Source organism: Heliconius melpomene, chromosome 1, assembly GCF_056956725.1.
Source record: "Heliconius melpomene rosina isolate 202511_hmr_F chromosome 1, ASM5695672v1, whole genome shotgun sequence".
NCBI lineage: Eukaryota > Metazoa > Arthropoda > Insecta > Lepidoptera > Nymphalidae > Heliconius > Heliconius melpomene.
This window is the reverse complement of record NC_140389.1, coordinates 9094304-9107585: the sequence shown is the minus strand read 5'-3', so window position 1 is coordinate 9107585 and position 13282 is coordinate 9094304. Positions and strand designations below refer to the sequence as shown.

At 31.0% G+C, this 13282-nt stretch overlaps 3 protein-coding genes across 3 annotated transcripts in view; 2 read left to right on the top strand and 1 right to left on the bottom strand.

The window, feature by feature from the left end:
* Positions 1 to 1287: 1287 nt before the first annotated feature.
* LOC146541256 (chymotrypsin-1-like) lies at positions 1288 to 5182 on the top strand. Its single transcript, XM_085193943.1, has 7 exons — positions 1288 to 1519; positions 2245 to 2520; positions 2672 to 2762; positions 3130 to 3234; positions 4088 to 4213; positions 4366 to 4496; positions 5083 to 5182. The coding sequence occupies exons 1-7, from the start codon at positions 1497 to 1499 to the stop codon at positions 5180 to 5182; spliced, it is 852 nt and encodes a 283-aa protein (XP_085050069.1). The 5' UTR covers positions 1288 to 1496.
* Positions 5183 to 6069: 887 nt separating this feature from the next.
* LOC146541255 (chymotrypsin-1-like) lies at positions 6070 to 7545 on the bottom strand. Its single transcript, XM_085195004.1, has 4 exons — positions 7263 to 7545; positions 6946 to 7172; positions 6506 to 6681; positions 6070 to 6245 (listed from the first exon to the last, which is right to left on the bottom strand). The coding sequence occupies exons 1-4, from the start codon at positions 7543 to 7545 to the stop codon at positions 6089 to 6091; spliced, it is 843 nt and encodes a 280-aa protein (XP_085051130.1). The 3' UTR covers positions 6070 to 6088.
* Positions 7546 to 8006: 461 nt separating this feature from the next.
* Positions 8007 to 13282, top strand: part of Mct1 (Monocarboxylate transporter 1) — a 28179-nt gene continuing 22903 nt past the window's right edge. Inside the window, exon 1 of the mRNA XM_085193862.1 lies at positions 8007 to 8257. The gene's annotated coding sequence lies outside the window, so the exon portion shown is untranslated. The remainder of the gene's footprint in view (positions 8258 to 13282) is intronic.

Below are 13282 nucleotides of genomic sequence, written 5' to 3'. Positions count from 1 at the left end.
TACTCGTATATACGAGAGCTCATATATCATGCTAATCCAGATACGTTAAATTAAGTATAAGTTACTCTTCGTATACAAATCCATATAATATTAACAATTTACTTAACACTAAATATTATCCTTTACTGTATTTTTACATTCCGTAAGTAAATCCGATTAAAATAATAGGTAAAAAGGGAGTTAAAAATTAAAGCCGTAAAATGTTATGCCGTAGCCAATAAAATTGTATCAAAATCAGCTCAGCCCCGTACATAAAAAAAATAATTATGTGTTTGTTCGTTTTAGATAACTTATAAATAACCGTATAATTGAATTTAAATTGGGAAAGTCTCTTTAATATCAATGCATTTATAAACAAGCTAAGTCACGACAATAAATAGCAGATGCCAATACGTTTTAAGTGAAATACCTACTCCGAGGGTGATTACATGTCGTTCATCCCATACCGAAAGTACCAAAGTAAATCTATTCCTCCGACTTCCCTCCCTAGACGTGATGTGAATGTTAACTTTAGGATATTGTACACATCGCGATACATCCCTCACGTTTATACGACTTGTAACGTTCGACAAACTTATTTGCATCCGAGGAACTGCTTCATTTTGTATTGTCAATCTTATTTCCATAACTTACGGGCTATGTAAAGGAAAATGCAAGAAAATTGGGAAAAATCCTGATAAATATTTTCCTTCTAACGTAAACACCAATAACTCCATATCGGGTGCGCGTTATGATCGAAAATTTAATACACAATAACGCGGTCGCTTTATGGCGCTGATAGCTGGTTCTTTGTTTATCGCACAGAGTTTATTGCTTAATCTACGGTTTTGGCGTTTCAAATGATTTTTTGATTATATTTCGTTATAAATATTTTGAATTGGTGAATAACTTTTTCAATCTTTTCACGCTGTGGGAGTAACGTTCGGTAGTTTGTTGTTTGTAATGTTTTCCTTTAATACTTGATTGTGAAGTGTAGTAGACCAGATTGTATATATCTATTATTTAATTATACTAAAAATAATAAATATAGGTATTAATTATTTATATTTTTTTGTATTTATAAAATTAATTGCCTAAATTGAAGCAACAATTACGTAGGTTAAACTATTCTTTAATAATTTCATACATAAACAAGAAATGATATCATATCGATTTTAATATTACCAATATATTAACATGTAAAATTCTTTAAACTACTATAAACATGAAATCCATGCTTTACACATTATTATAACATCTAAGTGTAACATGAATTATATTTGAATATGTTTAATATTCAAGGACCAATAGCAAATGAAATATAAATATTATATTACATAGATGTACCTAATATAAAAGCGTTTACCATAAATGCAGCTCGTTTTATTAACACTTGGAAGTCTACATGGGGGCGAATATTAACTGCATTGCAGACGTGCACTACGTACTAATGCACTCTGTAAACAAGATAAAAAAAACTAAAACAACATTTCACGAGCAACTTCTATAAAAATCATATGATAAAAGAGAGCATGGTTGAGTAAGTTTTTTTATGTAAAATTTTCGTTTTAGAATTTTTCCAACGAGTTTTAGTTTATTAAGTGGGTGGCCGTCCTTTTTAACTGTTTTTTGCAGGTTAAACTATCTAACTGGCCAGTATTATAGATATTTGCTCTTTTAAATTTTATATAAATCAAATCAGCTTCACGCTGTATCCCGCACACAGCAGCGGCAGAGGGAATCTAGTGTTAAGACACTTCGTTCCCCACTTTCTGCCGAATTCTGGAGGCATTGCGTGTTGAGTGGCAGAACTCAACGCCGCGCTTTACCTCGACACCGGAGCAACAAATTGTATATCATGCATGCTTTAATACATGACATTATATACTTCATGTTTAAAAACATAACTAATTGATATTTTACTATACTGTACATTAGATGGTATCGAAACTTCGTTTGCGTTTATCTTATCTCTTATAGTTCGACGTCAGTTTTCCTTTGACTTTTAGATATTATCAGAAATTTTAAAGGATCCAATAGATAGCTATTTTTCATAGTACCGATGTCCTGGCTGGTTTGTTAAGCCTTGGCATCAGGTTCCAGTTTTTAAAATCACTAATACCATATCAAGCTTAATACAAGAAAAAAATCTTTCAAATTCGTGTACTAATATCTAAATATATGCATGTACAAAAATCCAGTTTTTACTGATGATATTACATAAACTATAATAACCTGACTACAAACTTAAATATTTTCTTTTAGATTCTTATTATTACTGTTAAACGCTATAGTAAAAATGGAATCCTACGATATATTGTCTAAGCGTGGAAATCTAACCTTCATATATAAAAGTACCAGCGACCCAGTAACGGACATAAAGGATGTACCACACCACGTGCTAATTGTTTACGGCTCTAGCTATTGTTCTGGAAGTTTGATCGGCAGCAGGACTGTGGTGACTGCAGCTAGTTGCTTCGATAATAACAAAAATGAGCATGTCGTCGTTAAAGTTGGTTCTAGTTCTATGACTGGCAGCGGGTATGCTTTGATTATATAATTATATAGTATGGTCGATGAGTCGTGGTCGCTCTGAAGTAAGACGTCCTGAAGTTCTGAATTACGTGGGAAGAAAATAATATTAATTGATTTTTGCGTTAAACAATGTAATTAAATATGTACATGTTTTTAGGCAAATTATCAGCGTCATAGAATATAAAACTCATGAATATTACAAATATTTAAATAGTTTCGACAACGACATAGCTTTAGTGATGCTGCGAGTAAGCTCATTGTTTATGCAAACATTATATTTATTATGCCGATGGTCTCTTATGTAAAGTATCGAAAGCGAAATCGCTCTCGCAAATGTTTTTATCGTTCTTATAAAATAGTAAGAAGTGTAGTTTTAATTATTTTTATTTTTATTTAAAAAATGTTATTTAAATGTGTAGTTATGTTATCAAAAACTACCCCATGTTAGTAGTTCAAGACAGCAATAAAAGATACTGGCAATTTTTCACTTTCAATGCTTTAGCTAAGAACCGTCGATGTGCTAACGAAATTTATTACTTGAAAATTTTAAATGAAGTAATATTTTTGTTGTCAACATTTTGAGCATTAAATAGGTTAACTAAAAATCTATTCCAGGATCATGTTGTCTTTGGAAAAAACGTCTCTAAAACAATTCTTGTTGAGCCAGACGTTGGTTTTAGACTTAGTTCACCAGTAACAGTAACAGGATGGGGTGGGACGGTTAGTAAGTTTATAGTAAAACTAACAAAAAAATTTATAACTGGTTATTAATTTATTTATAACTATTTTATTGTATGTATAGATAAACTCGTACAACAGAATTGACATATTTAAAAAAATACCCGCAATCCGCCCGTGGCTTCGCGCGCCATGTCACGAAATGTAATACAGACTCAAACATGACTCCACTTTTTTCGCTTAAGCTTATTTTTATATTATAGCCACTAATATTCACTTTTTAATAGTTTTCTGAGATAAAAAGTATCCTACGTCCTTTCTAATATCACTAAGAGTATTTGTACAAAGTTTCACGATAATCGGTTGAGTAGTTTTAGTCTGAAAACGTAACGAACAAACTTACATGAATATTTATAATATTCATAGGTATAATTGTTGCTTGTTATAAGTTTTAAATGTTAACCGCTGTTTTTTTAGGTGCGTGCCGACATTATTGTATTTTAGTGTCATGCAGAGTCCACAAAGAACGCCATCTGTAGTTGATTGTAGTAACTTCGTATTAGCATTATTCTAACAAGAATTCTTTGAGTTATTCCGAATGTTTGAGGATTAAAAAGATGGCACTGTACAAAAATGTTAGAAAAATTGTATTTTCAACTCCATTTTCAACAACTCAACACGCAATGCCTCCAGAATTCGGCTGAAAGTGGGGAGCAGAGTGTCTTAACACTAGGCTCCCTCTGCTTACCCTACTATATACGAGATGCAGCGTGAAGCTGAAAAAAATAAAACCTACCCATTAGAATAATTAAATTTGATTTCATTAATAAAAAATAAACCATAATTAATATTAATTAATACCTACCACAGAATAAATTAAATGTTAATATTGCAGGATTTACCAGTTAAATATTTGAATTTGATCTTACAATCTCAAATGGTGCTAGTAGATAAAATTGAATGCCTAAAGCAATTTGGACGCTTGATGAGTCCATCAAATTTCTGTGCTAAATATCTTTTAGTAAGTTTTGTTTTTAAGATTACGAATTGAGTTTGGGCAATTGTAAAATTTTCATACATTTCTTTATATGGACATATATGTATAAAAATAAATATTTTCTAACTTTTGATATAACTCTCCATATTTTCTCAAATATATGTGTTGTTTTTTAGGAAGGGCACTTAAGCGATAACGGAGGAGGTGCTATATACAATAAATTATTATTAGTAGGAATTTTGTCATACGGGGCCACCACGGAACACGCTAACACCGCAATTATTACCAATGTTTCATATTTTTACAGGTAAATAAATAACATTCATAAAAATATTTGGCGTGTGTAAGCCTGCCATAGTGATCTATCCAAAATCTCATCTGAATCCAATTAGACCCAATAACGTAACGTCACTCCCGCTCGATCATGTCCCCAAATAATGTTATTTTAATTTTCCGCACCATCAGCCATAGAATCTATTATGTATATAGCTGTAATTGTCTAGATATTCAATATTTTGTCTATCTTCCATCTATATACTACCTAAAATATAAATGTGTCCTGAATATTACATATTATTATTTAACACTTTACGGGAGACCTCTGAGGCCGCGGTGGAGCACTGGCATAGCGTGTAAATGTGGAAGTCACGGTGGGTGTGGATTTTTGGAATTGGTACCAATGAAATTTTTAAAAATATTTTTTAATTCAGTGTATTTAGTCTTGGTGGCCAGCAACTCCAAAATAACGGATTTTAAATAAATATCTTTATTTTCGAAATTTATTTAATTCTTTTAAGAAATAAAAAAATCGCCTTAACAAAAGTTATCCAATATGATGGACAGTTCCCAATGGCAAATAAAAAAATAATTATTAAAATGATAATATGTTACAGGTGGATAATGCTGAACAGTAAAAGATTTTCAAAAAAATATTGTCGTATAAAGCAATCACCGGGAAAAGATCTTCATAATACGGAATATATTGAAACATAATAAACACGAGATTATTAATTTGACGTTAATATCTTGACTTCTCGTATTATAATTTTTTGAACTATCCCCCCCACTCGATCCCCACTCGTGGAAATGAATTCAATTTTTTAATTTTAAATGATTGCTTACTTAACTAAATTGTAAGTTTCTGTAGGTATCTATGTATGCAATTAATATACATACCTATATCTAATAGTCAAGTTTTTAATTTAAATCTTTGTATGATTATGCTCGTTTGAGGTTGGTAAACGTTCATTTACTATTTGTATGGACAGCATTGTCTCTATTCTGAGATTTTCTGTGTTAAGTGTCAAATAATATTGTGTTATTTTTTTTCTAAAGTAGAACAAGTATAAATCTTTTTTATATTGTAAATTAAAATACTTGATTTTAAGGTTTTTCGCACGTAAGTTTTTATGATCTTATAACGTTTATAATGGTGTAACAACATGTTTGATTTTACCTTTTCCCAGGCAAGTCGGATGAAATGCCCTTTTATTACCAAAACTTAGCGCTTCGTCTAGACACCGGCAGACGCCTAAGGAAATGGAGGGTTGATAGTTTCCCCATTCAACTACCTGCTCTAGCGGATTAGATATAAATATATATTTCTACATTTTTTAATATATATTCTTTAAATGCAAATTGTACATTGAAAAATACTCTTTGCAATCTTTGAACCGATTTAAGTGCAATTTTCACCATTGTATTTTGTTAAGGTTTTTTGAAATAATCTATATTTTACTTTACTTTAGCTAAATAAAAAAGTCATCAACATACAATATTTCGACTAAATTTCTGTCAAACAACATCTGTACAATTATAAATAGTTTTTTTTTTAAATTATAATGTTATTAGAACAGGCTAGCAGCAAGCGGATCATTAGGTATTTATAAAACACAACAACTAAGAAGGTATTTTCAATTTATTGTGAAAATTACAGAAATTTTCGTACAATTGTTTATGAGTCTCATTTATCCACGATCTAAAATAGTTAACACTCATATATATGCCTGGTTTTTCCGCACATCCCCTCCCATGTGATACAATTCCAACTATAAGTCTAAAAAGTGTAGAATAATTATTAATATAGCTATTTTACAAGGCCATAAGACAATTAAATAGTGATGAATGATAAAGATATATGAACAAACACAGTGTATTGGTTCATAATTTACACAAAAAAAATATTCCCTTTGACTTAGTACAGATATTTATCAATGAAATTGTATTTCTTCCTCTTATATTTTGAAACTAAATATAAAGCTGGTTTTTATTATGAAACTTGTTAAAACATTGTTATACCACTAGCATTACTCTCACCTATTCCAAACGACTCCTCCTCCTGAATCACCTCGACAACTGTCTCTTATTCCTTCACCATACAAACAAAACATTTCCGGTTGCAATATCACTTCATTTTGGATCATACATGTTGTTTTATTAATATAATTGAGATGAGTTTGCTTAAAATCTTTATTGTTCATGCCCTCACCATACTGTATAAGATATAATTATAAATAGATAATAATAATAATAATAATAATAAATCTTTATTTTTGAAATATCACATACAAATTATTACACTGAGAACTCCCGGTAAGTGGTCAGAAGACACTTGTGTTGGGAGTATCTCGCAACTCCCATATCGGACACCAACTAGTTAGTTGGTGTCCGATATGGGTATAGATGGGTATAGACACTAGTATAGATATTTATTAATTTAATATTTAATTAATTTATATATGTGAGACAAAAAATACCTTTGTCTCTCCCCATCCGGTAACGACAACGACAGTGGACTCTTTCATCCACATATCTGTGTTAGACAATTTAGCTTTCTGAATAAAGGGGCCAAATTGAAATTCATCGTGTATCATAACAATTGCAATGTCATTAGCAAACATTGCTGGCTTATTATAAAGTTCATGTTTCTTAAAATCCCACACCTCGTGCATTGCCGATCGGTTATCAAAAAGATAACGAGGATCTGAAATTAAAATTTTCTCAAGTTTAATGAAACTCTGGAGTGTCGATATTATGTTGTTAGTTCATATGGAAAAAGTTTAGTATTAACTACTTGCGAATATGAAGATCTCGGCTAAGTTCTCGTTCTCATCAAAGCAATGTGCTGCTGTTAACACTGTTTTACTTGTCAATATCGTGCCCCCACATAGACCACCAAAATTAAATATCTGAACAGCATGCGGAAATTTTTTCTTTGAAGCAGTTTTACCTCCAACTATACGTTTTTCTAAATATTTCAAAACACTTGTCCAATTCTTAGAAACTTCTCCTAAATCTTTTAAATGACTTATAACATGATTTACGAGTAAAAAGAAATAAAGAAAAGTAGTTTTCATTGCGATCCATTGCATTTTATTGCAGACGTTAATAGAAAGGTATGTACTTAATAACATTCTGGTAATAAAAACAACATAGAAAGTATTGTATTAATTATTTATGAAAAATTTATTTAGTATTATTACGAGTATTTCTAGAGATAAGCGATTTTTGTAATATACAGAAATTAGTATCGTAATTAAAAATGATAGTAGAGATATTTATTCCTTTACATATAAACAGATAACATCAACATTTTAACCCCTATCAAAAGTAAATTTAATTTCCAAATTGTTATTACGAATTATTATTTCCGCACGTTTTAAAGGTATCTCCTTTCCACCTGAGGACATTTGTATTTAGAATGGAGATAGAGTATTTGCGGTAGTGAAACCAACATGAAGGCTTCTTGCCGCCCGCCTTCGCGCGCAGTCAGTCGCCCACCGCCGGCCGCCGACAGCGCCGCGCGCGGCCTCCCCCCACACTATACATAACCTAAAACGGCCTAACCAAAATACGACAATATATAATATTTTTTAAATACAATATAACATATCATTTGAAAGTTATAAAGAAATATTTGATAATCAAATATACCCATTTTTTAAGTTACAAATTCTTATTTCAAATTAGGACAGCGACCTAAACAAAGGTGTATATCGATTCTGTGCTTTCATCTGGACAGTATATTATAATTTTAAATATTTTATGAATCCATACAAAACTGACAAGGTAAGTTATTTTCCTTAGTATATTAGTTAACAAGTATTTTTTTATATATTTTTATTGTATAAGTAATCCTAGTACTAGAAACACCTGTTACCTCAAGTTGTTCTGGTTAACGAGAACGTGATTTTATGGCTCATAATAAAGTGAAAGTAATCAAACGTTGATAAATACAAATCTCATAACTTTAGATAAAAATATTAAAATAACAATTTTAAAAACTCAATGCACGTAAAAATGTAATATTATTGTACAAAATTAAAATATTATAATATTTTCATTGTATAAGCATTCATTTTAAGCACCTTTACTCTTTCTTAGAGGCACGCACAATATGTTTTTTCTTCATTACTTATGTAATTATGTTATTAACTTAAAGGTCGAGTACTAAAAGTATTGCTCAAAGTACTTGCAAGAGCCGTTACCTTGGCATTGTCTTAAATAAAATAATAATAATATAATAATATAATTTATTCATAAACAAAATTACAAAAAAAACAATTTATAACGATAATAACCGCATTAGTTGTAAACTGTGTGGCAGTTATTAACGCCCGCCTCACAAGCATCCATTCATAAATTAGTATGATCAATTACAAAAAAAAAAAGAAAAAACTTTAAAATATAACAAATGATAAAAACTAATAATTAAAAAAGCATGCAATAATAGTATTAAAAATTAATTAATTAAAAGAAAAAATAAAAAGGTATACAATAAACAAAACATTATTAGAGTGCATGTGCATGATGTTTATATGTGGTGTGTGAGTTTGCGTGTGTTGATGTGTGTATGCGTGTGTGGACGTGTGTGCGTGTGTGGATGTGTGTGTGCGTACGTATGATGGCTTCATCGGTATCAAGCTATACGATCAATAGGTTCTCTGTCTGATCATAATCTAAGTTTAATAGCCAGTCAGTCAATTTAGTTTTACATTGATACAAGGTTAGGGGATATATTTTTAATTCATTATTTATTTTATTATATAGTATGGGGCTTAAGTAATAAAATAGGCGATTTGCCGAGACAGTGCGTCGTGACTCTATTGAGCAAACCTTATCAACTCTTCGTTTCCCGCAATTGTTCTGCGGTTCGAAAGGGGTGAGCCTATGCTTCCGTAAAATAGAGCGCAGAACGAATAATTGACGGACACTTAAAACTTTACAAATGTCATATAGTTCGGCAGTTGGAAAACGGGTAGGTTTAGATGTCATAACCTTAAGTATACATCTCTGTGCTTTTTCTAGTGGGAGTAAGATTGATTTAGGAGCACCACCCCATGCCGGTATGCAGTAAGTAAGAATCGATTGGACAAGTGCGAAATAAACCATCTTAGCAATTTCTATACTAGCTCCAGATCTTAATTGTTTGAAAATGTATATTATTTTTCGTATACGGGCACTTAAAGCTAGTATATGATTCCTCCAGGTGAGATTCTCATCTATAATAACACCAAGGTATTTTATAGTGGAAGATCTATTAATATTACTACAATGGCAAATTGGACTTAATTCGGGGTGGCATCTATGAGCAATTATAGAAAAAGAAATGGGTGGCAACGAGCGTTTCGGGCCTAGAGTTATAAATTGGGTTTTATCCACATTTAATGTTAGCCTGTGACAGGACAACCAGCTTATTACGATGGCTAAAGCTTTCTCACCATGCTCGCGTGTCTCGGCCCAACTGTTACCGTACACAAGCAAAGCGGTATCATCTGCATAAGAAATAATTTTGGTATTTGGAACAGAAAGGTTGCAAAGTTGATTAGCGTAGATTAAAAATAGAGTTGGTCCCAATACGCTACCCTGAGGTACTCCAAAAGAGACGTTTGCTTCATTGCTAATATTATTATTAATGTTTACTGCTTGTGTTCTGTCAGATAAATAACTTTTAAAGAGATCCAAGACAATTCCCCTAATACCAATATTTTCCAATTTGCTGTAAAGGATCGGTAGTGAGACCGTGTCAAAGGCCTTAGAAATGTCCAGAAATATGGCAAGAGTCTTTTTTCTATTATTGATATTTTGGGCAACCTCATCAACTAAATTCGAGAGCGCATCCTCGGTTGAGCTACCACTTCTAAAACCATATTGGTTAGGAGAAAGCAAGTTGTATCTACCTAAGTAGGAGACAAGTCTATTATTAATAAGCTTTTCCAAGATCTTAGATAGGGCACTTAGAACAGATATGGGTCTGTAGTTACTGAAGCTGGCCTTACATCCGTTTTTATAAATTGGGTGAACGACAGCCTTTTTAAAGATTTTGGGAAATACCCCCTGGGATAAGCAGAGGTTACAAATCCAAGAAATAGGTGGGGTAAGTACATTTACCGAAGCTTTAAGGACAGAGGACGATATACCGTCCCACCCTACCGCGCAATGGCTTTTAAGATTAAGAATTATGGATCTAATTTCTGAATTATCAGTTTCATTAATAACCATTGAATTAGGTATTACCTGGGCGGCAGTGTACGGTAGGTACATCTGAGGAGCACTATTGAAATGATCGGCAGAAGCAAGTTTTTTCCCTATATTAGCAAAGTAATCGTTTACATTATTGACTGCTGAGATTGGATCGTTACCTAATTGCAAGAGATTGCTTAAATAAAAATATTAATTAAACATAAAAATATATTTATTGTTGAACTTAACGTAGCTTTACTACACTTACTAGAATTGACTATGTGTAGAATTTGATACGATAATGAAAAACGGTACTTTAACATAACGACATACACAATATGGAATATTATAGCATACTTATCATATCTTATCATATTAAGATATTATATTTTTCTTTGTTTATAATTTAAAAATAATTATAAATGAACAACACCGCAAATGAGTCTCTAGTACTAAACAAATAAAATATTTATTGCCTTGACAAATAAATTTATAACTCAGCTAACGATGCTTAAAGCTCAAATATAAAACATCTATGTTTTTATTTTCACATTTAAGAGAGACCTTTGAGATATTGATGCAATTAAGATTTTGAACGAATGCAATAATATATCCCTTTTGATAATTTACATTTATTAACATATCCAAACAATATATAAAACAAAGAAACAAAAGTGTAAAATACAAATAATTATTACCGTCAATATTTTTGCTATTTAATGTAGATTAAAGAGATTTTAATGAGGTCTATTTTTAGTGTAATATTTTGATATGTGACTATTTACACATCACACACAGACCCAAGCTATGATCAGAAACTTATTTTATGAACAAAATTGTTTTAAACACTGTCCATCAATATTTTTCACTGCAAATTGAACGTGTTAAATGTATAAATAAATTGACAACAAGACGAGCGAGTTCAGCTAATCGAGCGTTGTAATCGCGTTACAGTTGCGCGGGAAACGTAGGGTTGCCTGATACATATTAAAATATATGAAATATATTTCGATATTAATTTCATTTCATATTTAAAAAAAAACAGACTACAGCAGACGTTTTTATTTATTTTACTTTGCTTGTAATATTTATACTTTACTACAATAAAATATAAATAAATATCAAGTATAGTAAGCAATATACATATTTAAGATTCGGTTTTATAATACAAGGAAACGCTACCGGAAACTTGAGAACAGCTTGGCAAATCGTGATAAGTTTGGTGGAAAGTAGGTCAGTCACTTCTTCTCGTCATATCGATATATTATGTATTCTGGGTATTTTATTACATTGACATATAATTGAGCTGCTCTTTCTTTCGGTGCAAAGAAGCTTCATAGTCGGAAGACTCTAGTCGTGGCGTGTGTGACTGTAAACGCGACTGGTTGTGGGTTCGATTCCTACTCCAGGAAATACAATATTTATTTAAATTTATACTTTCATATCTTCTCTCTGATGTTGAGATAAACTGTAGCGTAGAGTTCCGCCACTCAACATCTTAACACTATAGACAGACTTCCAAAATTCTTTCTGCAATAAAAGTCGTTAGTGTTAAGTACATACATAAAAAGAAGTATATATAAAATATATTCAAAATAAATATCATAACTAGGCAACCTAAGGAAATATGAAGCACGCTCTGTTATATTTATAGATTTTATTTATTGAAAATTATTTTATAATTATTAAATGAAGAATATTTAAATAAATGAATATAATAAAAAAATACTAAAGACCTCAACCCTATAGAACAGATAGAGTCGTTGGCGCCTAAATTGAGCCTGAGCACTTTTGTCGGGATGAATATCACGTTTTCTTTTCTTTTTACAACTTTATTTCGTTCAGAATAAAAAATAAACATTTTTTTACATTCTGTATACGAGTACAATTTACCTAAGCGTATTAAACTTAAGCTTCAGCTTTTATGGTTAATATTCAATATTAAGGTAATTCTTAAGTATTAGGTATTGCTTGTCACTTTGCTGAAGTTTGAAAATTATAAATTATACATTAAGACATAGCAGGGTTGGCAAAGGAAACCTGGGAACCTAGGATATTTCCGTTTCCCATTTTCGCCGAATTCTGGAGGCATTGCGTGTTGAATGGCGGAACCAAACGCCGGGTTTTGTCTTTTTGTGATTTTTATTATGTTTGTCCTGTATAATAATTAATTAGTAAAAATTTTTAAAAATAATTCAAATTTATAATGCTCTGTAGGTATATGAAATGCCGAATAATATTTAATACAATGTATACTTGCATAAATATACTTGTAGCAGCATGTTGTAGGTAATTAGATAACATTTAACACACTTGTAAATCATATTGTAAATAATATTTAATTCTACAAAAGGAGATATATGGACCGTTTATTTTGAGAGTGGTGTAAGTCCATTTTCTTTTGTTTCGAGAAAATTAAAGGTTAGTATGTCGATGATTATGCAATTTCATTTACCGACCGATTTTAAGTTGTTCAAAACATGGGTTTATTTTGAGAAATTAAACACGGACTAGTTATATATAAAAAAAATACATTAAATTAAGCATGAATTACGTGATAGCTCATTTTTCTCAAAAATGGACTTACACCACTTTCAAAATAAACGGTCCATATATTTAAGCTCAATGAAT